Source organism: Ziziphus jujuba, chromosome 3, assembly GCF_031755915.1.
Source record: "Ziziphus jujuba cultivar Dongzao chromosome 3, ASM3175591v1".
NCBI classification, from domain to species: domain Eukaryota; kingdom Viridiplantae; phylum Streptophyta; class Magnoliopsida; order Rosales; family Rhamnaceae; genus Ziziphus; species Ziziphus jujuba.
In genome coordinates, this window is record NC_083381.1 from 33569830 (window position 1) to 33596761 (window position 26932).

The 26932-nt window shown below is 34.9% G+C and overlaps 5 protein-coding genes across 10 annotated transcripts; 4 read left to right on the forward strand and 1 right to left on the reverse strand.

Moving 5' to 3' along the window:
* The first annotated feature begins 3023 nt into the window (after window positions 1-3023).
* LOC107433525 (uncharacterized) lies at window positions 3024-10401 on the forward strand. Of its 4 annotated transcripts, none has more exons than XM_016044811.4 (11): window positions 3024-3183; window positions 4184-4783; window positions 5350-5527; window positions 5636-5864; window positions 6310-6449; window positions 6649-6938; window positions 7152-7364; window positions 7454-7942; window positions 8220-8891; window positions 9201-9725; window positions 9988-10401. In XM_016044811.4, the coding sequence occupies exons 2-11, from the start codon at window positions 4508-4510 to the stop codon at window positions 10213-10215; spliced, it is 3240 nt and encodes a 1079-aa protein (XP_015900297.2). In that variant the 5' UTR covers window positions 3024-3183; window positions 4184-4507; the 3' UTR covers window positions 10216-10401. The 4 variants fall into 4 exon arrangements, with proteins under 4 accessions (XP_015900297.2, XP_015900299.2, XP_015900298.2 ...); XM_016044813.4 differs by having other exon boundaries at window positions 5639-5864; XM_016044812.4 differs by having other exon boundaries at window positions 3037-3183; window positions 4149-4783.
* A 422-nt stretch (window positions 10402-10823) lies between these two features.
* On the reverse strand, window positions 10824-15913 carry LOC107433528 (probable zinc metalloprotease EGY1, chloroplastic). Of its 3 annotated transcripts, none has more exons than XM_016044814.4 (10): window positions 15241-15911; window positions 14178-14642; window positions 13883-14023; window positions 13297-13398; window positions 12996-13207; window positions 12639-12689; window positions 12492-12561; window positions 11574-11642; window positions 11355-11405; window positions 10824-11270 (listed from the first exon to the last, which is right to left on the reverse strand). In XM_016044814.4, the coding sequence occupies exons 1-10, from the start codon at window positions 15646-15648 to the stop codon at window positions 11112-11114; spliced, it is 1728 nt and encodes a 575-aa protein (XP_015900300.1). In that variant the 5' UTR covers window positions 15649-15911; the 3' UTR covers window positions 10824-11111. The 3 variants fall into 3 exon arrangements, with proteins under 3 accessions (XP_015900300.1, XP_024922840.1, XP_048333532.1); XM_025067072.3 differs by having other exon boundaries at window positions 14178-14696; window positions 15241-15382; XM_048477575.2 differs by lacking the exon at window positions 11355-11405 and having other exon boundaries at window positions 11229-11313; window positions 15241-15913.
* A 284-nt stretch (window positions 15914-16197) lies between these two features.
* On the forward strand, window positions 16198-22235 carry LOC107433519 (uncharacterized). The gene is made up of 10 exons (XM_016044804.4): window positions 16198-16434; window positions 17043-17265; window positions 17572-17729; window positions 17842-17987; window positions 19094-19156; window positions 19256-19348; window positions 19515-19676; window positions 20230-20321; window positions 20702-20862; window positions 21500-22235. The coding sequence occupies exons 1-10, from the start codon at window positions 16338-16340 to the stop codon at window positions 21799-21801; spliced, it is 1497 nt and encodes a 498-aa protein (XP_015900290.2). The 5' UTR covers window positions 16198-16337; the 3' UTR covers window positions 21802-22235.
* A 610-nt stretch (window positions 22236-22845) lies between these two features.
* Window positions 22846-25346, forward strand: LOC107433512 (receptor-like protein EIX1). Its single transcript, XM_060815474.1, has 2 exons — window positions 22846-25193; window positions 25340-25346. Exons 1-2 carry the CDS (start codon window positions 22846-22848, stop codon window positions 25344-25346), a joined length of 2355 nt encoding a protein of 784 aa, XP_060671457.1.
* A 41-nt stretch (window positions 25347-25387) lies between these two features.
* LOC132803196 (receptor-like protein EIX2) lies at window positions 25388-26715 on the forward strand. Its single transcript, XM_060815475.1, has 2 exons — window positions 25388-26053; window positions 26564-26715. The coding sequence occupies exons 1-2, from the start codon at window positions 25420-25422 to the stop codon at window positions 26713-26715; spliced, it is 786 nt and encodes a 261-aa protein (XP_060671458.1). The 5' UTR covers window positions 25388-25419.
* The last annotated feature ends 217 nt before the right edge of the window (window positions 26716-26932 follow it).

The following is a 26932-nucleotide window of genomic DNA, read 5'->3' on the forward strand; positions in this document are numbered from 1 at the left end:
TTGTGATATCTTCATTATAAATTTCTCTTTATGTATATATTCTTTTCCAACAACACTGGATCCTTGACCTACATCTCTACTCTCATGATCTTCATCTTATGTTACATGTGTGTAATATTATTCACCAGTAAATGAGCTTAATCTAGCTTCTTGATTTGATGATTTCTTTTGGCCACTACTTCTTCTAATTTCTAATTCAGATAATTTATTAAAGTTATCTTCATCATCACTAGAGCTAGAGTGATTACTAAGAATCTCAAATTATGAATATGTACCATCTGATGGAACTGAAGCATTAGTAATTATAGTTTGCTCTCTCATAAGCTTTTAAAATGAATTACCACTACTATTGTATTGTATTGAATTTTATTTTATGTTATCTTATTTCATTCTTTTTTTTTTTTTTCCTACAGAGAATTTTCATTTGTACAAGATTTGTATTTAAATAAGATTTACTCTTTCAAAAACAAATAGGTGTACATTTCCACTTTTCCCCCCTTTTTATAAAATATGTTTGACCCTAAAATTTGAAAGAAATGCTGGAATGATTCAACTAGCTGTTTAATATATGCAACCAAACTTTTAATATCATTATTAATGTAATATTTTTTTAACCTTTAAATTATATCAATTGTTAAAACTAGAATACAAAATGTTAAAATATAATTTTAGAATGTATTTGAGTTAATATCCCATTGTCATGATATATATGTATATATATATATATATATATACCAGCAAAATTGAAAGTAACCTAATATTTTTATTTTATCTGTATTTTGAGTGTACAAATTGTACTAACATATATAATTATACAATTTTGTTGCATACCTCATACATACCGAAGAACGGTACTCCTGATTATAAAATTTTTATTTTATCTGTATTTTGAGTGTCCAAATAGTAGTAATATATATATCATTATACAATTTTGTTGCATGTGCCATTCATACCGAAGAAAAGTACTCCTGATTGTAAAGTACATTAGAAAGTACTACCCAACAATGATTATGAATGACGTTATATGTTAAAGAGTATCTTACTTTAGGGTAAATTATGCATTTGAAAAAAAGGGTAAAGTATGAAAGTGTCAAAAAGTCAAAAAAAAAATAACTAAAAGTTCTTGTAGAGTTTTTGGCTTCTCTAACACTTAAAAGAGAGAGTTTTCACCTTTAAAAAAAACAAAAATAATATCATAACAGACCAGTGCAATCATCAAGTTATGAGACGTAAATTCAAAAATCACAAATACTAGGAGTCACTGTTGGGCTTTTTTATTTTTGACACAGACAGGTGTGGAAAACCTTAATAATATCTAGGATTTCAAAGGAATAACTTAAAATCAAAATCTATTTTCAAATTGAGCCATCAACTTTTCCAATTGGAACAATTTCAAGATTTACTTGACTTTCACAATTTAAGTATTACCCCAATTAAAGTGAATTGAGATATGATCCAAAATTATTTTTTTTGCAATTTTCTTATATTTAAAAGTTATATATCATCATATCATTTTTGTTTTCCATGCTACGTAAGTTACTTTGTGATATTACGCACACACAATATATATATATATATATATTGGGAAAAAAATGACAGAAAAGCAAGCAAAATTAGACCAACTTTTGTAATTTTGATCCTAATTAAATATTTAAAAGACCAGTACCACTTAAAACGAAAAAAGGACCACTAGCGAAGAAGATGATCACGCAACATCTCTTGGAGTCATCTTTTTGGGAAAAATTGTTTGGGGCACGTTATCCATTTTGGAGTACCATTCAACATACTTGGTCATAGTTTTTGGTCGTAGACATCAAAAAGGGCAAAAAAATAAAAATAAATAAATAAATAAAACCAGAACTCATAAATGATACACTATCTCTTTTTACCATCCCTTTTTATCTCTCTATTTTGTTTTTATTTTTTCATTTTATTCTTTAAGGTTTCAATTCATAAAAAAAAAAAAAAAAAATCATACCTTGTTAAAAATAACATAAAAGGAAAAATTAGAAGAATCTTTTTGGTATTATTTATTACAATGACTATTAGCTAGGAAAAAACAGAACATAAAATGTAAAGATACACTTTCTTATTGATTAGGCCAGTCCACGAACAAACATAATAATCTAATCATCCACTTGAATTAATGTTTCTTTGATATTTATCAATCCAATTAATCATTTTTAGAAAAAGATAAAAAGCTTATTTTTGGTGAATAAATGCATCCCCAAAGATGCAATATTTTGTATCATGTCTCATGTATCACAAGTAACTAACAAAATGACATAAAATTCTGTGAGACGCCCATAAGATATAGGATGAGGATGATACCTAATAATGATAATAAATCTTTTTTTATTTTTTTAAATTTTGAAATAATGGTGGATTAATTGCCGAATTCAAGAAATAACATTAAATATTATGATAAATAAATTCCATTGTTAATGTCATACTTCTAAAAGTTTAATACTAACTATAACTCCTAAAAATTTAATACTAACAAAAAGATGTTTCCCTGCAAAACCTAAACAATTAATAAGTTTATGATCAATTTATCAAAAGAAAAATGATGAAATCTCTCATCACCAATTTTTTTAAAACAGAAAAAAAATATGAAACACTTTTTTGTGTTTAATATAACAAAACCCAAACAATTTATTTATTTTTGTGAGAAAGGAAGAAAAATTAGGGTGATATTGGTCATTTAAACACGCCAATGTCCGACGGTTCCCATGTTGACACTCCTCTTCAACCACCAATGAGGAGGAAGATTTTCCACAAAAAGAGAAAGAAATAATTAAAAATTATAAAATTAGAACAAACAAAAAGTGAATCTGAATTATCAACGAACACGTATGCGTATGTGTCGCCACGTGTTCATCACAGAAGCACTCACCTCAACAAACGTGGCTTTAGAGCCTTTTCAGACCCAGCTCTATCGCACGTCATATTCGTCAAAGTACAAGGGTGTTTTTGTCCTAATATATTTTTATATCCCCAAACTGCCCTTGGAGTAGAAAATGCTCGGTTTTTCTCTGAAGCATTATGCCTTTGGTTTTCCGTTATGTAGAGGTATATTCTCGGGTTCGATACTCTTCGTCACAGAAACGAGCATCTATATTTTTTTCCCACATTCTTTCTCAGCTCCGACTCTCTGTGTTTCTCTCTCTCTGAAAACTTTAGGTAATTATTATTTTGGGTTTCTTTTTATTTTAAAAATTATTATTATTATTATTATTTTTGGGGGATGTTGTGCCATTGATTTTGGTGCTACGGTTTCCATAGAATACTTGGTGATTATTATATTTTTTGAGCATTTTCATGTGGGATTCCATTTTATGGTTTGTTGGTATTTTTGGGTTATTATTATTTGAGGTTGTTAGGTAGTTCTTATCGTTGTCGTTGCTGTTGTTGGCTTTGTGGCTTCAGTTTCAATTTTGTCATGTTTTTTTAGCACTTTAATCTGATTTTGGGTTCTGGGTATGATTTGCTTTTATCAGTAATGATCAAATTCATATCTTGATCTATGGTCCTTGATTCCGTCATGTCAAATTTGTGTAAAAGTTTGCATTTTGAACCTGTGGGTGGAATCAAGGTTTCAGTCTCTGATGCTTTTGATCTCTGATTCAGTCGCGTAGTTACAAGCCATTGTTTGCTTATTTGCTGCAACTTTTTGATTCTCATTCGATATTAAATTTAGTTCTTTAGCGATTTGGGTATTTTGATTTCAATGTAATCTAATTGGTTTTTAACATGGTCTTTTTTTTTAGCATCAAAATTTTAAAAAATTGCATTTTTCGCTTCATGTATGCAATTCTTATTCACAAATCTAAGAATGTGAAAGTGTAATATAGATCTTGTAATTTTATTCTTGTAATTATAGAATTAAGCAGTGTGGCTGCTTCCTTTCTATTGATAAGAGGAAGAACATCGATTTATATAGTGTTATAGAGGGAATTCTTATACTCTAGCCACATAATCTACTTATAGTATTTTACTCATTTGTAAAAAGCTCTACTTGCATTTCTAGCATTGTTGGGAATATAATCCAGTATATTCATTGATATCCTCGCTCTTGTATGTCTGAATATATGGAGCTAATTTAGCTTACTTTTGATCATCGTGGTAAATTTCATTTTGGAAAGTAGTTTCAAAGGTACTGACGGAGAAACTGCAAATGCAGTGTCTATCTTCTCATCCCCCAAGATTTGCTTTGGTCCCATGAATTGCGCTTGGAGATTGTGGTGGCTGCAGAACTTGGCTGGCATTTAAGTTATGATGGTGATAAAGATGGTGGAATACTAAGCTGTTAATTTGATTAGGCATCAATATGGACGAAAGAAATTTTTTTATTTTAGTTTTGGATTGTCTACTTTAACATGGAGTAGACAATTCAGCTAAATCAACTGGTTTCATCTCACAAGGAGGTAGGATAATGTGGCTTTTGACATAACCGTGCAGAATATTTTTTGTTAAGTAGTAGCAATCAGCCTTGAGATCTTTATTTATGGAAGTTTTAGTTTCACCTCAAGGGCAAAAGCAGAACTCACATACACCTGTTCGTAAAATTCTTTCTTCTGGGTCCCACAAAGATCTATGGCTTGCTGTGCGGGAAGGCTCCTTGGCTGATGTGGATTCAGCATTGGCACAAGTGAAGAAGAAAGGGGGTAATGTTAATTCAAGAAACATATTTGGTCTCACCCCTCTTCATATTGCAACTTGGAGAAACCATATTCCCATCGTTAGGAGGCTTATTGCTGCTGGTGCTGACCCAGATGCTAGGGTTTGTTATTGATCCATGATTTTTTTTATTACGCAAATGATTATGTGCTAAATTTCTCGGCATGTTTTTAGATTAGTTTTGAATATATATTATATGAATTCTTAATATTGCTGGTTTATTTGTTGATGAAACTTGAAGTTAGTTTACACCTTATTTTTATTTTCATTTTGAGATTGCTTTGTCTAATGCTTCTACATCTTTGTTGCAAGTGATAATTACTGCTTCTACCAAAGTTTAAGGTGTCAAGAAATGGCAACTTTGCCTTGTGAATTAATCCTCCACCTCATGTTCATACCGCAAAGACTTCTTCACTGTCTGGATCTTAAACATTGGGAGTTTTGAATTAGATGGATGGTTGAGTTTTGAGCACATATGATCTTTGATACATACTCAAGCCACCATAAAATGTGAAAATTTTTTATATTGACTTGGAGGGATTTTGATTTGTCAATAAAAAATTGATGAGAATCTAGGTTCTGAGTGTCACTTCTTACATTGTTTTAATTGTTATTGATTGAGCTAGTTTCTAGTTCTCCCTGCATGACTCTTCACATCATTTATTTCAGGATGGGGAATCAGGATGGAGTAGCCTTCACCGGGCTCTGCATTTTGGTCATCTTGCTGTTGCAAGTATCCTTCTTCAGTCTGGTGCTTCTATTATGCTGGAGGACTCTAAATCTAGAACTCCTGTGGATCTCCTGTCTGGACCTGTGGTGCAGGTTGTTGGGAATGGAAATAATTCAGGTACCTATTGCTGTGTTTTGAAATTTTTTATTATGGATTTTATTGTTTTCTCTTTTGAGTTGATTGTGATTGCCTAGGGAATGATCAAAATTTTATTCATGACTTTAGTAGCTACAGAAGTCTTTAGCTGGGGTAGTGGTGCTAACTTTCAACTTGGAACTGGAAATGCTCACATTCAGAAGTTGCCTTGCAAAGTTGAATCATTTCATGGTTCGTTGATGAAGTTGGTTTCTGCTGCTAAGTTCCATAGTATAGCAGTCACTTCTGAAGGAGAAGTCTATACTTGGGGATTTGGAAGAGGTGGTCGACTTGGCCATCCTGATTTTGATATACACAGGTGAATTTATGAATCATCATGTATGCATAGGAGTTGCTGCTGATAAGTCAAAAGTAGTACTTTCCCTTTTGATTCTGTATGTTTTCATTTATATGAATGTTGACCTTGGTGAATGCAATTACAGTGGTTATTTAAAATTTTTTGAACTGTGGAATTTAATTATTTTTTAATCTTTTATATTTATTCAAAAACAGTTTTGAGAATATGTACAAAACTGATGGTTAACTTTGTACTTGATACTGATGTTTGTATAACATCATAAACTGGCAGAGCATTATGAATAAAATTAAAACCCGCTTTTTTTTGTTAGTTACGGCTTAAAATTGAAGTTTACTTCAACTATGTCCTGGTCTTAAAAATTAAGGAACTGCATTTAAATTTTCATGTTTTAGCTGTTTATGATTATTTATGTCCAATCAGATGTGTTCTATTATATTCTTCGCAGTGGTCAAGCTGCAGTTATCACACCCCGTCAGGTGACTTCTGGTTTAGGGTCCCGTCGGGTGAAGGCTGTTGCTGCAGCCAAACATCACACTGTTGTTGCTACTGAGGGTGGGGAAGTGTTCACCTGGGGGTCCAACCGAGGTAAATTGTATGGGTGTTTTGAGTATTAAATATTGAATTTGCATATATTTACGATTGCAAACTACTTTTAGATCTATATATGGAACATAAATTGTATTAGTGTAGAAGTGAAATTTAGGAGAATGAATTATTTAAGTCATTGGATTACTGTTATTGTTGTCTTTAGGAGTACTAATTGCTTTTACATGGTGTTATGCAGAGGGTCAGCTTGGCTACACTTCTGTGGATACTCAACCCGTACCTCGCAGAGTTAGTTCCTTGCGGTCAAAAATTGTTGCAGTTGCTGCAGCAAATAAGCACACTGCTGTTGTCTCTGAGGCGGGTGAAGTTTTTACATGGGGCTGTAACAGGGAGGGTCAGCTTGGTTATGGAACATCTAACTCAGCATCAAATTACACACCAAGAGTGGTTGAGTATTTGAAAGGCAAGGTTTTCACTAGCGTTGCAGCAGCAAAATGTCATACAATCGTATTGGGAGCTGATGGAGAGGTAATGATAGGCAAATATAGATGATCACAAAAGGTCTTAAAGTAGTCACCATTCCACAGGCTCATAAATGTGAAGCCCTTTCTCCCATTTATCTCTGAATCGTTGAATACTGGTGTTGTTATTTTTATATGGTTGTTAATTGGGCTTTAATGATGTGAATATTAATTCTGTGATTAACTAAAGTTTGTTTCACTTATGCACCATTTGTAACAGGTGTACACTTGGGGTCACCGACATGTTACCCCAAAACGTGTAGTGATTGCTAGAAACTTAAAGAAAGGTGGAAATAACGTTCTGAAGTTTCACTGCATGAAACGGCTTCATGTGGTTGCCATAGCTGCCGGAATGGTACATAGCATGGCTCTCACAGATGATGGTGCATTATTTTATTGGATCTCCTCAGATCCTGATCTTAGATGCCAACAGGTTTCATACACCTCCATTTGTGGTTTCGTCTTTTTCTTGTTTCAAAGTTGGACATGTTAGTTACTTTCAATTTTTATCTTTCTGTGTAGCTGTGTTCACTGTGTGGACAAAGTATGGTAAACATTTCAGCAGGGAAGTACTGGACTGGTGCTGTGACAGCAACAGGTGATGTTTACATGTGGGATGGGAAGAAAGGCCATGATAAGCCACCTGTTGCAACTCGGTTGCATGGTGTAAAGCGGGCCACTTCAGTTTCTGTTGGTGAAACACATCTATTGGTTATTGGTTCTCTCTACCATCCAGAATATCCTTCTGACTTATTTAAGAATCCTTCAAAGAAAACGTCAAATGTGAGGGATGAACTGGATGAACGTGAAGAAGAGCTTATGTTTGATGATATGGAGTCCTGTACTCAACCAACCATCCAGAATGAGGATTCAGGGCTGAGGCCTGTACCGAGCTTAAAAAGCCTTTGTGAAAAGGTGGCTGCAGAGAATCTAGTGGAGCCACGAAATGCTATACAGTTGCTGGAAATTGCTGATTCTCTTGGAGCAGATGATCTAAGGAAGTATTGTGAGGTATTTTCCTTGATGATTTAAAATGTGATAGAATAATAGGAACTCTAGCTCTTAAAATATGATAGAATCATAGAGACATTAAGTTTCGTACTTAGGTTGGAATTATACCCAATATTTGTTTATTTATCGATTTAGTTTGCATCTTTGTCTAATCTCAGAGTTTTTCTTATTGTCTCCAAAACTTTATTTTTATGCTTGCATCTGATAGAGATGATTAAAGGAGGGGAAGGAACATTTTAATTTTACTTATCGAGATGTTTTGCTTGCTTTATTCCAGGAAATTGTTATTCGCAACCTTGACTATATTTTTACCATGTCAACACATGCTATGGCAAGTGCTGCACCAGATATTCTGGCTAACCTTGAAAACCTACTGGACCAAAGGTCATCTGAGACATGGAGTTATCGTCGTCTCCCAACTCCAACTGCTACTTTTCCTGCAATTGTTTACAGTGAAGAGGAAGATGGTGAAAATGAGGTCCAAAGGACTCGAGACAATCACGCAAAGATTTCCACATCTAAAAATGAATTAATCCAGAAGATGGATTCCTTGTTGCTGCCTACTGATGATCCCAATCAAGGCATCTGTAGACAAGTTCGTGCTTTACGGAAAAAGTTGCAGCAGATAGATATGCTTGAGGTAAAGCAGTCTAAAGGACATCTTCTTGATGACCAACAAATTGCAAAGCTTCAAACACGATCAGCTCTTGAGAGTTCACTTGCTGAGCTTGGTGCTCCAGTTGAGTCGCTGCAGATGAGGGCTTCTTCTTCAGTTTTGGCAGATGGAAAAGGAAATAAAAGGACTGAGCAATCAAGGAAACAGAAGAGAAAGAGCAAACATAGGGCAGCACAAATGGGCATAGCATCTGGTATTTGTGGAACTGAACTAGAAAATGAACCGGTAAAGGATTCATTAGATACTGAAATTTCTCAGGTCTCAAAGAACGAGGTGAGATTCTCATCCCTTTACTGGTTGTAACATTCCTTAATAAAAAAGAATGCTCATGATTCTTATACGACCAAATAAACTTTCCATGATTTCTGTTGGTCCCCTTATAATGTCCGGAGGCATTAAATCCATGTAGGGCTTCTTGCATTTGGTTTTTCCAAGATAGATTGGCTGTCTTCTTAAAAGCAAATTCCAATATGTTCATGTCTGTTACACTGCTTGTTCAAGTTTAGTCAACTAGTCATGATTTAGAAAGAGTCAAAATAGATTTCTTATATATATATTTGTTTAATTTCCAACTTTTAATAGGATGCAAGTGACACAATTGGAAAGACTTCGGCCAACCAGGATTTAAAGGAGTCAGCTTTCTCTGTCAAGCAGGAAAATGTAAACTTGCCAAAGAATAAGAGTTCGTTACGAAGAGCCTCCAAGAAGAAAAATAAGAAAGGTGGTCTTTCCATGTTCTTGAGTGGTGCACTTGACGACATTCCCAAAGAGATTGCTCCCCCTGCACCAACACCTAAAAGTGAGGGTCCTGCATGGGGTGGGGCTAAAATTTCAAAAGGATCTGCATCTCTTCGTGAAATTCAGGATGAGCAAAGCAAAATTAAGGTGATTCAGCCATCTAGGAGCCGAGATCAGGTGGAAGATGTTATTGAAGGTAGAAATGATGGGAAAATCCCATTGAGTTCTTTTTTAACATCGAAGCCAATACCAATGGTGTCACCCCGTACACCACAGGCATCTGATGGAGAAAAATGTACTCCTCCATGGACTGCTTCAGGAACTCCTCCACTTTCACGACCATCTCTCAGGGACATCCAAATGCAGCAGGTTACAATCCTCTTATCACCCTTGTGTGTTGTGTGTGTTCCCCCCCCTTGTAATATGCATTTGGGATCACCTAACATGATTTCTTAACTTGCCACGACCCAAAAAAACAAAGATATTACACTTTCTTAAAGATGGCATGTCTATTTTTTGTTTCTTGTTCATCCAATAAGTAGGCATGTCTGTTTTCCTTCTCTAGTCTGCCACATTCTGCTTTCTAGAAGATCTTGTAGTACTCAATTCTTGTTTGTTCTCCACAATGCAGAAGGGAAAACACCAACAAAATCTTTCACATAGTCCAAAGACCAAAGTAGCAGGATTTTCAATTAATTCTGGTCAGGGCTCGCCATCCGACTCTCCTGGAATGAACCGTTGGTTCAAACCAGAGCCCGATGCACCCTCGTCAATTCGTTCAATTCAGACGGAGGAGAAGGCTATGAAGGACCTCAAGCGTTTCTACAGCAGTGTTAAAATAATCAGAAACCAGTCCTAAAAGGGACATATTATAGAGCTCTGTTAGTTAGCAATTAAGGCTCTTTCTTGTTCTTTTATTAATTAAAATTTCAACATTCATTTTTTCTTTGGTTGAAATGAGCTGCTGTAAATTTGACTGTACAGAGGATTTCAGTGTAGATTTTATGCCCCTCAAATAAATATAGTAGTTTAATTTTCTTGTCCATATTCTTCCGCTTCCTTAAAAGTACTTTTGCTTGCTATGCTTGTACCATCCTTATGCAATTCTGGCATTTCATATACGCTTAAATTGCATAGCGCATTTTTTCGCCATTTTTACGCGTCTCATCCTTTGTTTTGTGAAGCAGCATGAACCATTAGAATCCAGCAATTTTTTTCTTTTTTTTGTTTTTTTGTTGGTTTCTTAACCCAATATTGTTAACATTCTTCACCTTTCACCTCTATCGTCTTTGCTATGGAAGCAACTTGTATTTCCTTATCCTTCATAATCTATGTGGATGGGTCATAAGCCAACTGGATCCAAGTCCAAAAGGAATAACAGTAAAGGTATGGTCATTATCCTGTGACATTATATGTTTCTGAGACAAAACAACTGAAAAAGAGAAGGTGACAAATGAATAATGAAAATACCAATAATAAATAGGAATGTCTTTATTACTAAATTAAACTGTGCCTTACAAGATTACAATCAAATATGTTTGAAGTGGTGGACAAATGACTTATAAAGGTATCATAAAAAAGAAAAAAAAAAAAATGTAAACATCAATAGAGAAAAAAAAGGTAAAAAGAAAAAAGAAAAGAATAATTATTACTAAGATTGAATGCATACTGAAAATTGTAGACTTTGATAATCACTTCATTTATGAAATTATCAAAATGATTAATTTTTAATATTTATTTCATGTGTTATATACATCAAAATGTTGTTACAAGACCTATACCTAACTCCTCTGCAAGCTCATCCCATACAGGAAGAAGTGTAAGCACAACCAGGAAAATAGCCACCGAAACCAATGCTTTTCTCCATGTACCAACCTCTGTCACATCATTCAAGCAAGGTTTCTCTGGAGTCCTCTGATCATTTAGCAACATTACCTTGTGAGATGAAATTCAGATCCTAGATAACAGCAAAAAATTAGCTTTCTCGTGTTTATATACCTGACAAATAAGAACATAGAGTCCCCAAGGAAGCGAAAGAGGCCCACCCAGCTGAAAAAATACATAAAGAAATATTGTATTTAGTGAAATTTGTAATAGAAACAATGTATTTGCTAGGCGGAAAATGACTATTTTGCTCTCTAATATTAGTAGGATAACAGCACGCAGATTTGGAGACAATAACAATGCTATATTAAAGTTGTCAAAAGTTGTATATACCACTCCCAGTCCAAGCAGTGTGTAAGTTGTCAAACCAAATCCAATCAGTGCATTCTTTCCAAAAGCGCCCTGCAAATACATGTACTTAACATGAATTTCACATAAGAAGCATGTTCGAAAATGATTTTACAAATTACGTTAAATGGGGATCAATAGAAAATGATGCCATTTTCAAAAGGAAAATTGACAACATTATACCTATCTAAATAATGTAAAAGAACAATTTATAGCATATAGTAACTAACTTCTTTTTGTCCAAACAAAAAACTAACTTCTAGCTAATATAAACCAAATTTTACAAATTTGAGGGGGGAAAAAAGATTGTTCTGACAAAATATTCATTTGAAAAATAAAACCACGAATGAATTCATAAAAATATAACTACTTCAAGCTTCTCAATATCACAATTAATGAATTGTCCTTGGAAAAGTATCTTGCCATGCTTAATCTCCAAGCAAAGTTGGGCTTTTCTACCTGGACAACAGGTATGAGGAGAAATTTGACCTTGAATAAAGATGTATAATTGTGGTTTTGAGTTGGAATCACATGCCCAAAAATATGCACAATAATTTTATTTCATTGGCTTGTGGCAGTTCACACTAGTTTCTCTCATGGTTCAGTGTTCTCGCTGTCATGCATAGATTGGCGTGAGGGGTGATTAGTTACTAAAGAAGACCAAGAGTTGTAGATAGATTGAATACATTCAGTATGTGGCTCCACTATGCTTCTTCTCAGTTTTGTGGAGACTGATTTTAAAAAAGCTTAAGGATGTTGTAATGCTCATAGAGACATTAAAAACATTAAAACTTCTGAGGATGTCAAGGATTCAAGCTCCACCACCACCATTTATTTGTAGTCTATCCCCAAGAATAATAACTTTCACATTTCCAGCAGACCGAAAGGACAGAGAAAGGTTACCTGAACAGCTCTTCCACCATCAAGGCACCCTACAGGAAGCATATTAAAAGCTGTAGTTGTTAAGCCACACCTGTAATAGAACACGGATCACATCCTTGCTATAGATCAAAATATAGATAACAGGATTCTACAGCAGTTGTACATTACCAGCCAGCAATGACTAGAGGATGAATTGAAACTGTCCCAGCGTGCATTGCTCTACATGTTCACAATGGTAAGATTTCCATTACTTCACATGTTCATAATAATAAGGTGTCAATTACAACTTCCATAAAAGAACCAAGACACTACTCAAATTTTGAAAGATTAAAATGAGATTCTGACATAAGAACTTGAAGCAATTCTATCGCGGCAGAAATAAGACTCGGACAGTCCCACATTTGGACAATTGTTAGATTGATAAAAAATGGCATTGTGTTTTTTTCCTTTCGAAGTGTCTTGTTAGCTCAAATACAATCTATAGTTTTAGCATATGGAAACAAAGGAAGTAGAGAAGGAGCATACGCATAACCAAGGGTGGCTCTACTTATGAGTCCAAGAAGCAAAGAACCTTGAAACAGCATACTTGGAACCTGAACTAAGTCTCCTGTGGCATTGGGATTAGATGAAAGTAGCAGACCTACAGCAAACATTGAGAAAGACAGTGCTGCACCAGCAAATGGGCCCGCAAGCGATACGTCAACTTTGGTTGTCCGATCCGGAAGAATAGATTTAAACTGAAAGAATGAATGGTTAATGGGAAATTTGCGCCATTTACTATTTCCATGATTAGAATTTCTGTACAAGGGCAATTACATATGCTTACCTGAGTAATAGCGCCAAAGCTTCCAAGAGTTATATTAGGAATAAAGTAAGGAATGCTAAGTTTTACTTTCTTTGGAAAAGCAGCCACAAAGTGTCCAACTTCCTGCACGTAATTAGCTTCGCCATGTTAATATAGAAGTAAAGTCAAAAGATGAAACTTAATACATACAATTTGCATAGGACCTCTACCATTTCTCTAGTATGAGAATGTGGCCTGTAACCATTTAGTGGGGATGGTAGTGGGATAGCAGACATAATGAAAATTCAAACAAGAAGGATGCACCGGTGAATTCTTAAATTTAAATGTCATGTTTTAGGTAACACTGTTTTTAATCAGCTGAAATCTTAAATTAGATATACATAAATAATTTGTCTCAGGTTAAATCAGTTTAAATAATAACCATGACCATTTTTAACTTTACATAATGTAGGTAACATTATAAGATACCATTATTTTTAATCTGCTCCATTCTCATCTTACTCGTGGATTACCTGAAAGCCATAAATATTGTGAAGTGCAATGCTTTTTCTTTCCTAAGTGAAACCCATGCATTAAGCTAAAACCTTTGAAAAGATATCTCACTCACATGAAAGAGCAGGACCCCCAAGACACCATAAGCTAGTGGCAAAGCAGAGTCCACAAATGGGAATAGTAGCTCCATATCAGGTGGTTCAATTGCATTTGGATCTGTGAAGTACTTCACCACCTCTGGTGGAAGTCTATTGATCTGTTCAATATAATGCATATGGTTAGAATAAATTTCAAAAATGACAAAGAAGTCCTGTAATAGGTGAACCATATATGTTATCCTGCGAGAAATAAAGCAAGATGTGCACAAATATCTATAAACCAATACCAAAATATCAGTGTGTTCAGCATACCTGAGATGCAATTCCTAACTCCACGGATGAGCCTATTGTAAGAAGGAATAACAAGAAAGCAATTACATATTGCCAAAGTGTTGTTGGCCCCGGTTCTGAGACCTCTTTCCGCAGCAAGCCAAAGCTAACGCGTGGTCCGCCTCGCGGGTCTGGACTATCAGAATTGGGTTCTTCCACCATAAAAAGGTTGTATTTGTCAACCGTAAGCTCCACTAACTGACTCTGGAGTTTGGCGAAAACCTTTTCTCTGTTTCCCCTTAAATTACCAAGGAAAAGAATGCCCTCACCAAGGTCTCCAAAGGGCTCCTCTTTGGTTACCCAGAAGGTAGAATATCCAAAAAGCTTATCCTTAATCAGCTTCACATCAGCAGGATCAACTTTCTCAGGTCCAAGAAGTTCCATTAGTTTAAAAGAGTCAACTTGGAAATTGTTGTATGCTGGCCCGAGAGGTGTAGGAGTTGGCGGCTGGAGGAGGAATTTGATCATATTAGAAAGTCAATGCGGTGACAATGTCACTTACTGCGTCAGATGGGTGTTTGCAAGTAAATTCAGTAGTATTTCTCATTATTCATATCCTACAATGATAGACTACATAGAGAAAGCGCAGTGCTAGTCAGATAACTTCCGAGAAATAATCAGGGGATTTGAAAGATCAATAGCTGTTTGCCGTTATGGTTCCCCAAATCCCAAGAAAACACTTAATACCATATATGATTAAATGCCATATTAATTTATCGTCCAGAATGTGATAAAACAAAAAGCCTAAAATTGATTGAAATGCTAGAGCCATTTATGTTCTTGCATGCTTCATTTTACACTTTCAAGTAAAACAATTCTGTTTATAGTCCTTCTATTCCCTAACAAGCTCTTAGTTACCATAAAAAGGGAGATCCTCTACAAGCATAGAAAGAAAATCGTTGGGGTCATAATTCCAGAACCGCAATTGGGTTGTTAACTAATACACCGATAAAAATTTTAAGCTTTTAAACTACAACTTTTTTAAAATCCCAAGAATATACACGCACACATATTACACATATATAGAAAATAAACGCATAAGTACCGGTGAGGAAACCGATGGGGGCGTGCTTTTGTCCGACTCAAAGTCGTTTCTCTGTCTCTCTTCAGCCTCTTCATGTGGTTCAGCAATGGTGGTGGTGGTGGTGGTGGTCGTCGATGTCGTTGTATTTGTAGCATTGGAGTCATTAGACGACGCCGTACTGGTTCTCTCTCTATCCCCATTTCCATTATTACCATTGCTAGTACTATAACACCTAAAATTTCTACCAAAATTCCTAAAACACACAATTTGAATCTTTCTCTCCGTCTTCTTCCTTAAACTAGTACCTCCGCAGTACAACAAGCATATGTTCTTGGGTCTGTTAGTATGTCTGGGTTTATGAATTTCTCGGGGTTTGAAACTGAAATCCAAAGTGTTGCTGAAGCTATACAACCCAGATAGCGTTCCCATCGAAATTCAGAAAACTAAAACTTTCACTGAAAAAACGACAGTTAATTTGAATTTTGAAGCGGACCCAGAAAGGTGTTTGGTTCAGAGAAGCGTTTGGTAGAATGGAAAGGATTCGGAGCTGATGAGAAGAAGAAGAAGAAGAGAGAGAGAGAGAGAGAGAGAGAGAGAGAGGCTCGGAGCTTTTCCTTGGCTGTGGCAGCGTTAATATCTTCAACGTTAAGATTTTCAGAAAGAGAGAAAAAATATCTTTTTTATTTTTTTGAGTTTTGGATTTTCTTTTTTTTTTTTTAATAATTATTTTTCTTACTTGAATACGATTTTTCCATTTGTTAATAATGGTCGTGGCACCGACTGGAAATCACAATATCTAATTTATCCATATGACAAAGTATTTTAATATCGGTCAAAAATTAAAAATTTAAATTTTTTTGCCGATAATAAAATAATTTTATGTAAGTTTTATTTATAAAAGTATTTAATACCTGAATATACTTTCTTTTTTTTTTTTTTTTTAATAAAAAGACAACCAGTTCAGTTAGCGTAAGAAATATTCCATAAAAAAATAAAAAAATAATAAAAGGGGAGGTTTCAAATTTAGGCAGGGCGACTCTCTCTCTTTTCTCTCTTTCTCTCTCTCACGCCCTTTTGCTCTGCTGAGAGAGGAAGAGAGAGTATGCGAGAGAAGAGAGATGGGGTCTCTTGGTTCTATTGCTTTTCTTTTTCTCTCTGCTTTCTGGCTTTCTCTCTTCGTTTTTTCACACGCTAACCATGTCAACCATCTCAGAGGTATCTGTCTAACACTTCAACCTTTCCCCTTCCTCTCCTTCCCATTGATCTGTTTCTTTCCTTTTTATCTTTTCAAGTTATTTTATTTAGTATTCGAGTTGATGGGTCTCATTATAAGTCTTTAGATTTGTTGGTCTTCATTGGGTAATTAGTTTATTTATTAGTTTGAGGTTTTATGGGGAACAAATTCGATCTAGTATCAGTACCGCCAGTGTCATGTTAGAACTTGTATGAGTGATTATGGTTTGGGTTTTGCTATTTAATTTCTTTTGTTTTAGGGTTTCGAAATGTTTGGATTTTTGTTTCTAGTTATGTGGTATTGGATACGTGTAGAACAAATTCATCTATTTTTATACCAAATCTATCCTATAGAACTTCTTTGAGTGTTTCCTGATCTCTTATGAATGTTTATCTGTGTAAGAATCATTCTCCAGGTGTGCCTTTTGGCTTACAGGTTAACTAGTATATCTATATATTGGAAATATTTCATATGCATGTTCGTTAATGAAGTTATAAAGGATTTGATTTCATGTCTATCTATATTTCCGATGCTGAGTTTAATTTGTTTATTATTGCAATGTAAATAACATCACATATTTGAATTACAGGTGTTGATATTCGAAATCCTGTTCTAGATATTACTCCATCACCCCTCTTTGGGTTTTCAAGTTCCCGTGGTTCTAAAGATGTTTTATCGTGCGAGAGAGTTCAAGTTTCTGGTATTTCAAGATTGGAACTTGGAAGTTTTGCAAGTTCACTAAGGGTTACCTTGTTGCCGTCTGTAGTAATCCCAGAGAGATTGCATAGCAAAATCCAGGTTTGTTTTCACAGGTGAGGGTACTAAGTTGTATTTACTTTTGTCTGTGTTTTTTATGACTATTAATGCGTGTATCATTACAAGACAAATGGAGGTTGTACATGTGTTATTTTAATGTAGGTCTACTTATTATAGGTTCAGGATTAAGTTTGACTCTCTGATTAATTAGGATTAAGCCCTTTCTCTTTATTCTCTTTCTCTTTGTGGTTCTGCAATTGGTGTTTTGTTTTTCAATATTTTGTGAATCTTCAACATTCAAAAATGTTGGAGGATTTTTTTTTCGTTTTTTCCTTTTAATAATAACCAAGCTGTATTTGTAGGAATGATTCACTTGGATTTTGTGAGTGTGAGAAGGATGAGTGGAGGAGTCTTCAGAAAGGTTTATGGAGCTCTGTTATGTCGCCTTATGACACTAAGTATGCTGATGTCAAGTTCATTGGTGATGTATCTGGCCCTGTTACTCTCACTGTTGAAGAAGGTATAGTCTCCTATCCCACCTCATAGAAAAGGAAAATCTCAGCAATTTTTTTCCTGTTTTTCCCCCGGACTGTTTGCGGACTATGACAATTGACTTTATTCTTTACTTACAGATTTTCAGCGGTGGCGCCTAGTTTGTTTAGCATTGGGGTTCACTTTACTATTGTTTGCCCCAGTTTTCAGCAGCTGGGTTCCTTTCTATTATAGCAGTTCAATGGCAGTAGGAGTTTTGCTGGTCATTATCATTGTCCTCTTTCAGGTATTTAATCTTTTTAATTCCTTTTGGCCTGGAGGTTGTGCATGTATGAGTTTATTGCATGGAAGTTTCCTTTTTTTTTTTTTAAAAGATTTTCTTGCATTTTGTGAAATGCCAAACCAATTTGTGGACTTTTTTCTATACATAAAATGCAAAATTGAGTTCATAGAGTTTGCCGCCAATTTTGTATTGCTGTAATTACTGTTTCTTGTGCTGTAAAAATATCAAACGTGACTTCCAAGCAGTTGACTTGCTTGTAGAATATATTTTGAGAAATTAGATATGTAAAAAGAAATATGCATTTCATAACCTTCAATTTCAAAATATTAAGACAATATTTATTACACAAATAGATATGGCATATTATTGTTTCTATAATTACTATTGAAGTGTGTGATATTTAAGTTTCAGTTTAACTTAAAATAGTGAATTTTGTAAAAAAAAAATATACAATACTTGTGCTGGTTTTGAAGATTGATAATTATACTTGGAAAGAGTGTAAACATTTATAATGATATGTGATTGATAAAGAGATAATTTTTGTATAGAGTTGCTACAACATTTAATAAGGCTATAATTGTTATTAGATAATTTAAAGAAGGATATTGTGGCTATTTTAAAATTTGTAATACAGAAGGCATTTCATTATAAGGGAAGTAGAACTCAAGAGGTAACTTGCTTGTTTCTCAAAACAACTATCCATGATTATAAAACAAAGGCATATCTAGTTTTACCAGATGATAATAGTTGACAAATTATTCTAAAACAATCTTTTACATCTCTAGAAGCAATAGAAAATGGGTCCTTATAACATTGGCAGGTCAATTTATCAATAAAAATTGCATAGTTGAATAAAAATTTCGTTACTTTCTCAATTATTTGTACTGTTTATATTGTTGACTATGTAACTTTGTCTGCTTTTCTTATATAAACTGCCAAGTTGGCTTAGCTGTAGTTATTATCGGTTCAGTATGGTAGATAGGGCTAAAAGGATATGTTACTCAACATTGCAATTTGTATCTTGATGTTTGGGACTCTAAGTCTCTTAAGACATTTGGCTTGTGTTGTTATTGGTTTATTTTAGCTTGCACTTATTTATTTCAATGTAGGGGATGAAATTGTTGCCTACTGGAAGAAAAAGTGTCTTCTATCTTACCATATATGGATCTCTGGTGAGTTCACTGGTCTTAGCTTTATGTTGCTTGAAAGTTCTCAAAGAGTTTCATTAGTTATGTAATACAAAAAACCTCACAATTTATGTACTGTTTCAGCTTGGAGCTGGTTCGTTTCTTTTACATCATTTTTCGGTGTTGGTAAATTCAATCCTTGTAAATTTTGGGCTGAGTGAAGAGATGCACAACCCGGTAATTACAAACCACCCTTAGATTTTACTTCATTGTTAAGTAAGGCCTAGAATATTGGTTTTTATGATCTTTTTTTCTTTTTTTTTTTTTTTTCCTCTCTCTTCTCTTGGTGATGTTTTATTGTCTATAATCAAGTTGAAATTGTTCTTCGTAATTTTTCTCACAGGTCTCAATTTTTTTACTTGTGGTAATTATTCTTGCGGGAGCTGCATTAGGGTACTGGATTGTGAGGAAATTTGTGATCTCAAAAGATGGAAGTGTGGATGCTGGTGTAGCTCAATTTGTGAAATGGGCAATGCGTATGATTGGAACCACCTCTATTTTGCAGGTGGGTAGTGTTCCTTTTGGCTGTATTCTTCTATCTAGTTGATGAATTAGAAAAGTTTTTGTTCCTTATTGTGCTATAGTGTATGGAAACTTATGTTGGATGTATGTGCTCTTTGTAACTTGGAGTTGGCTTATGCTTGTTGATTAGAAAGGTTTTTATTTTTTATTCTGCAATTTTATAGTTTAGATGCTCTTTGATGAATGGATTCTTTCAAAAAATAACCCTCGTAGAAGACATTGTGTCAATATTGAATATGTTAGAAAACTTTCTAGTTTATTGAATATGCTTGTTTCACACATATATAACATCTACCATCTGCTAGCCTGAACTGTTGGGATATCGTCATTTTCTCATTTTAGAGCTTCTTTTCGATTAAATTGTCTTGCAGGCCTTATGAGAATTGTATTGGTATTGATGCTAAGCATTCAATTGTGTTATCATTATTCATTATATTATTTAAATTACAAGTTCTCCTGTAATGGTACTGCACATTCTCTATTTAGTTTCTTACCCTTTTTTTATCCCTAATGATTTTTTTATAATTTGTTTTCAGAGCACACTGGATACTCCTTTAGCAATTGGGGCTTTAGTTTCTTGCTGGGTTCTATGCAAACTAATCACTTCCCTGAAGTCATACTGGACAATGTAAGTTTCCATATATACATTTGTTTTAGTTTTTGTTTGTATTTAGCAAGTCAAAAGCATCTTGGATTATTTCCCATGCTGTGGGTGTCATTTCTATGAGTGTTCATTAGATGCTATGAATGTTATCTGAGGCATCGATTATAATATACATATATATATATATATATATATGTAGTTCTTTGGTATTGAAAGTGATGGTAGAAAAGGCTAATCAATTAGGACAATTAGTCTGTCAAATTAAAGATTGTAGTTACTTTTACAACAGTTGTAAGATTAAGCGTATTTGTTTCACGACCTAAAATGTTTTTGACTTCTTTATATTAGTCTGGGCATTTTCGTTAAAAACTTTTCACTTTAATGCCATGGCATTGATTTTGTAGGCATCCTTCGGATGGTCAAAATGGAAGTCCTGGGATGCAGCAGGGGGGACAGACTTTGAAAAAGCATCCTCGTGCTGAATTTCTTAGCAGGTCCAGCCCACAGGAAAAGTTGTGGAACTCTCAAAGAAGTCCATCTACTTGGCCTTACTCTCCTGTTAAAGGTATTATATCTAGTTATTGGTTCTTTTTTCTGGTGCGTTTGAGCACATGATTGGATTCTTCTAAACATCAATATTTAATAACATATGTGATCTGTATTTCTCATAAACTGTGAGAGATACTGGGTTGTATCTGTTAATGTTGATTAAATGCCAAAAATTATGATTATGTGTTTTCTTTTCGAAGACAATGATGTAAATTCTGCAAATGCTTTGTCGGTTTTTATTTTAAGGCAATGGGATATCTCTTAGAGTGCCTACCTATGAACAACTTTAAATTTAAGTTTCGAGCTGTTAGCAGTACCTTGACAGCTCAATTTTCTATGAATCAGTAGTTTGTCAGATAAGTGTGGTAGCAAAATTGCTTCTTTCCAAGTGGACAAAAAAATATTGGAGAAATTGGGTTATTTTACTTTTTCTCCAATAGTACCAAGTTCTTGTAAATTCTTCATTATTTTCAACATACTAATGCTTTGACCTGCAGAGTTTACTGATCACCATTTTTTTTTTTTTATCCGTTCTTTTAGGCATCCATATTGATCACTTTATAAGTATGTTGGACATATGCCGCGAGGTTTTTCGCTTATGCAGCCTGCCATTTGATTCTCTTGATTCACCATCTGCATGTTGGTCTTTGCAGGTGTGATATCACCATCTTCTCAGAGACAAAATGAAAAAGAATACTATTCAACTTACCACAAGATGCAGAACCGGAAGAAGTTCACAAAGAAAGAATGGGATGAGTTTACACAGCAATCGACACGGCAAGCTCTAGCAGAATGGGCAGCATCTCCTGAATTCACTGACTGGGTAATTGAGCATGCTGATAGAATACAACTTGTACCAAGTGAGAGCTCAGATGGTGATCTGGGTAGTGGATCAGATTCTACTGACGAAAATGTGGTGGGAAGTGGAAATCGGTTTGGTTTTCTTAACTGGTAACAACTGGAGCATGCATGGGTGATCATACCAGACAGTTGTGAAGAGAACTCATTGTATTAGGGGTATGGTGACAGTGATTGAAATAGAAGACCATACTAATGGGGATTTTTTTATTGAAGGTGCACATGTTATCAGTGCTAGGAAGTTGGATAGGAAGGAAAAGATAGTCATTTTTCATTTTATTGACCGTTCAGGCGTAGTTGTAAGAGCCTCAATAGGCAATTTTGCTACAACTTTTCTAACAATGTCACAGATGCTCTGCCACGTTTACTCCTATTATATTCAATGTAATTTCCTTTTATACGGATGAGGCAAAGCATTTAAGGTGCTGTAAATATTTTAAGTAGTGTATTCAAAATATTTAGTGGAGGTGTTTACAAAATGTCCACATGTATCAAGCAGCATCCTAATTATGTTGATCTTTTATTTGTTAATTTTTTAGGATGCTTTTTTGTTGGCGGGGTGAGATTGTGGGAAGTATTAACTTTGCTTTGCAAGAGATATTCAACAGGATTAACACCAAATATATCACCAAATGGTAACACCAAATATATGGCAATAAATTTTCATTAATTACGGGAAGTACTAACATCAAATATATCGCCCGAGTCAAATAATTAATAAATCGACCGTTTTTTACTAGTCTTTTTTGTTTTTCTTCTTGTTTTTATTTCTTATTTTATTTGTGGTTGCATAATAGCACCAAATATACAAGCCAATAACTTACGTATTTCTGAGTTGCCGACGATGACTTGGTCATTCCCTATAAGACTTTGTGGCCGTCCTCACTGACTTTAAAATCGTACTATCTTGCTATAGTACTCGTACACGTCTAGATTATTGTGGGTATGCACATTAAATTACTTGCAATTTTGGATATATATCCATGGTTTATATGCGATGAGATAATATATTGGTAAATTATATTTACATGTTAGCATACTATAGCAGGACAGTATATAAATGTTTATAATAGAGAACAAAGATAATGCGACATCTCAATCTCTCAACTCATACATCTTTGTCTAAAAATTGCAATCAAGCATGAGCAGATTATCGCTTAAAATTGCAGTGCAATCGTTTCTGCTGGTTTACTTACTAAGAAGTGTTGTTTTATCCAATTCCAATTCTGGAGTTAGAAGTCTCAAAACCAAATGCATTGATGAAGAAAGGAGAGCTCTCCTCAAGTTCAAGGATAATCTGGAATCCTATGACAATGACACTCTTTCTTCTTGGGGCTATGAAGAAGAAAAGAAGGATTGCTGCAGTTGGGAAGGAGTTGGATGTGACAACATAACAGGACATGTCATTATGCTTGATCTTTCACATCTGGGTCTTAGAACCAGGGGTAAGTATATGAGCCCTCCATTGATTGAGTTAGGTTATTTGAATTATTTGGACCTCAGTGGCAACGGCTTGTATGAGAATAACCTGTTAAGTTTGATTGGGAACAGTATGGTTTCCCTTCAACACCTTGATCTTTCTGAAACTCTATTAGATGGCTCCATACCTGAAACTTTTTGGACCAACATGACTTCCCTTTCACACCTCATTCTTTACAGCAATGGGTTAGGAGGTTCTATTCCTCAAGGTTTTTGCAACGTGGCAAGCCTACGATACCTCGATCTTAGTGGCAACCTTTTTATTAGTTCCATTCCAAAATGTTTGGGGAACATGACTCTCTTTGAACACCTCGATCTTTCCCATAATGATTTGGTTGGTTCCATCCCTGAAGCTTTTGGTAACTTGGTTACCCTTACCTACCTCAATCTTAGCACCAACCATTTAAATGATTCCATTCCAAAATTTTTGGGAAACATGACTCTTCTTAAATTCCTTGATCTTCATGATAATTCTTTCAATGGTTCGATTCCCAAAGCTTTTGGCAACATGGCTACCCTTACATACCTTGATCTTGGGATGAACTATTTCAAAGGTTCCGTTTCAATAACTTTTGAGAACCAGAGTAGTACACTCAAATATCTTGCCCTTGATTCAAACCAGTTAGAAGGTGTCATTACAAACAGTTTTTGCAAAAAATTGACTTCCCTTGTATTCCTTGACTTGAACAAGAACAAGTTAGAAGGTTCCATTCCAAAATGTTTTGGCAAAAATCTGACTTCCCTTGTATACCTTGACCTGAGCAAAAACAAGTTAGAAGGTTCCATTCCAGAATGTTTTGGCAACAATATGATGTTGCTAACGTACCTTGCCCTTGGCAATAATCAGTTAGAAGGTCCAATTCCTGAAGCTTTTGGGAATATGTCTGCCCTCGAAAAACTTGATCTTAGGAATAACAAACTTACAGGTGAAATTCCAACGTCCGTTTGGAACATATGTACATTACGTGAGCTGTTCCTGAATTCAAACAATCTTAGCGGACAGCTCCTTGAGCTCACTCAATCCTCATCAAGCTGCACAAATCACTCATTACGGAGATTGTTTTTGCATGACAATCGAATCACAGGGCTATTTCCTTCTCTTAGATTGTTCTCTTCTTTGGTGAGCTTGGATATTTCCTCAAATCAATTAAGTGGGAGTGTAGATCCAAGTATTGGTCAATTATCAGAGTTGGCATTTCTAAACCTTTCAAATAACCTTTTAGAAGGTGTCATTTCCAAAGCTCATTTTTCGCAACTCTCCAAACTGATTTACTTGGATTTATCTTCGAACAAATTGATTTTCAATGTAAGTTATGCTTGGATTCCTCCTTTCAGATTGCGTACAATATACCTTAGTTCTTGCAAGTTGGGTCCTAAATTCCCAAGATGGCTTCAAAGTCAAGAATATAGTCGGCTTGATATTTCCAACACCGGAATTTCAGATTCAATTCCCAGTTGGTTTTGGGACCATCAATATATAATGGACAGAGCCAATGTGTCTAACAACCAACTCAGTGGAATGATTGGGAATTATTCAATGTTCCCTGCAGATGTCATAGATTTGAGTTCCAATCAATTAGAAGGAGCAGTTCCAACGTTTTTATTCAAAGCTGCAACAGTATTGAGCCTTTCCAGAAATAAATTTTCGAGCATAAATTCCATGTGTGGTGTCACAGATGCGATATTGAAAGTTTTAGATATATCACACAATCAATTATCAGGGAAGCTTTCAAATTGTTGGTCGCAATTCAATGACTTGGTCGTCCTCAATTTGGCAAATAATTACGAGTTGTCAGGTGAAATTCCTACCTCCATTGGATCTTTGACTAATATCAACTCATTGCGTTTAAGCAACAATAAGCTTACAGGAGAACTACCTTTGTCGTTGAAGGAATGCAAAAACTTGGTAGTTTTTGATGTGGGAGGCAATAAGCTATCAGGAGCAATACCAACTTGGATAGGGGAAACACTACAGGATCTTGTTATCCTTAACCTCCGATCCAATCATCTGTATGGAAGCATCCCATCAAGTCTTTGTCATCTGCCGCATCTTCAACTATTGGATTTGTCTATAAACAACATCTCTGGAAGCATTCCAAAATGTCTCAACAATTTTTCCGAAATGAGATCTAGCTATGGTGCGATCACTTCTACAGCCATTGAGCATTTTTATTACACCTTTACGAGTAGTAATGAGGACACAGTGCGTGCCACTTATGTAGACCGGATAGAGGTAATGTGGAAAGGGGTTGTGTCAGAATATGGAAATACTTTGGGACTTGTAAAGGGCATAGATCTGTCAACCAATATGCTTAACGGGGGAATTCCACCAGAAATCACCGAGCTCGTTGGATTGATTTATTTCAACTTATCCAGAAACAATTTAAGTGGACAAATCCCTGCAGAGATTGGTAACTTGGAATCATTAGATTTTCTTGATTTGTCAAATAACCAGTTTTCAGGTCAGATTCCTCCAAGCCTCGGTTTGATCGATCGCCTTAGTGTGCTGAACTTGTCCAACAACAACTTGTCAGGGAAAATTCCAACAAGCACTCAGCTCCAAAGCTTCAATGCGGATGCATACATGGGGAATATCGGACTTTGTGGAGCTCCTCTCCCTGCAGAATGTCCAGAAGAAGAACAACCCGGTACTACCGAAGCTGAGGAAGATCACAACAACGAGTTTATAAGCCAAGGATTTTATGTGAGTATGGGCGTTGGATACGTGGTTGGATTTTGGGGAGTTTTTGGGACATTGCTGTTCAACAAGTCATGGAGGTGTGCATATTTCAAACTCTTAAATGATTTGGCAAATTGGATTTATGTTATGGCTGCATTGCGCAAGGCAAAGTTTCTCAGGAAACTCCGAGGTTATTAATACGGTAAAATTTTCTCTCTCTTGAGTGCATATGTATACATATTAATCATGCAACTATTAATATATATATATATATTTATATATTTTGTTATTTTGGGTATAAAGATTTGAATTTAAAAACTTTTGTACGAGCAAACAATGGCTTAAAATTAATGTTCTTCCTTTTTTACTGCCCATTCACATATACTATAATATATTTGACATCCCTGTATTCCTCCCGCCAATGTTTTTATTATTATTATTATTATTATTTTCTCCAACATATAAATTTAAAACAAAAACAAAAGAAGACAAAAAAATAATTAATCCCAAGGAGGAAGTTAAAGAAGAAATTGATACTGACAATTGGAGCTGCACAGTTTGATATTCACCTTTCTTTTTCCCTTTTTCTTCTTTCTGTTATTATTATTAATATTTTTTTATCATATTGATCACTTTATATAAGTATGTCAGGCATATGTGGCGAGGTTTTTCACTTTCTGCATATTTGGTCTGCTTGCAGGTGTGATATCAGCATCTTCTATGAGACGAGGTCAGAAAGAATACTATTCCACTTACCACAAGATGCAGAACCGGAAGAAGTTCACAAATGAAGAGTGGAATGATTTTACACAAAGAATACAATGCTCTGCAACATTTATTGTTTTTGTGTAATCAAATGTAATTTCCTTTCATGCTTTTGAGGCAGTGCATTTAAAGTGCTGTAATATTCAAGTGCACTATTGATCAAAATATTTGGTGGAGATGTTTACAAATATGTCAGTATTTCTCCAAACAGCGGCGGATCCGGGAAAAATTTCCGGGACACCAATGCATAGTAGTTATTAGTTTATATTTTGAAAAGACATAAACATATACAAAATTGCAATAT

Excerpts from the sequence above, each read along its gene's own strand:
- LOC132803196 (XM_060815475.1), top strand. The coding sequence starts at position 25,420 with ATGTGGAAAGGGGTTGTGTCAGAATATGGAAATACTTTGGGACTTGTA. Across the intron at positions 26,054-26,563 it reads GTTTCTCAGGAAACTCCGAG|GTGTGATATCAGCATCTTCT; the intron begins GTTATTAATACG and ends GTCTGCTTGCAG.
- LOC107433519 (XM_016044804.4), top strand. The coding sequence starts at position 16,338 with ATGGGGTCTCTTGGTTCTATTGCTTTTCTTTTTCTCTCTGCTTTCTGG. Across the intron at positions 19,157-19,255 it reads TTACCATATATGGATCTCTG|CTTGGAGCTGGTTCGTTTCT; the intron begins GTGAGTTCACTG and ends GTACTGTTTCAG. Across the intron at positions 19,349-19,514 it reads GTGAAGAGATGCACAACCCG|GTCTCAATTTTTTTACTTGT; the intron begins GTAATTACAAAC and ends TTTTTCTCACAG.
- LOC107433528 (XM_016044814.4), bottom strand. The coding sequence starts at position 15,648 with ATGGGAACGCTATCTGGGTTGTATAGCTTCAGCAACACTTTGGATTTC. Across the intron at positions 12,690-12,995 it reads AGAGCCACCCTTGGTTATGC|AGCAATGCACGCTGGGACAG; the intron begins GTATGCTCCTTC and ends GTGAACATGTAG. Across the intron at positions 12,562-12,638 it reads CCTCTAGTCATTGCTGGCTG|GTGTGGCTTAACAACTACAG; the intron begins GTAATGTACAAC and ends GTTCTATTACAG.
- LOC107433512 (XM_060815474.1), top strand. The coding sequence starts at position 22,846 with ATGAGCAGATTATCGCTTAAAATTGCAGTGCAATCGTTTCTGCTGGTT.
- LOC107433525 (XM_016044811.4), top strand. The coding sequence starts at position 4,508 with ATGGAAGTTTTAGTTTCACCTCAAGGGCAAAAGCAGAACTCACATACA. Across the intron at positions 7,365-7,453 it reads CTGATCTTAGATGCCAACAG|CTGTGTTCACTGTGTGGACA; the intron begins GTTTCATACACC and ends CTTTCTGTGTAG. Across the intron at positions 7,943-8,219 it reads ATCTAAGGAAGTATTGTGAG|GAAATTGTTATTCGCAACCT; the intron begins GTATTTTCCTTG and ends GCTTTATTCCAG.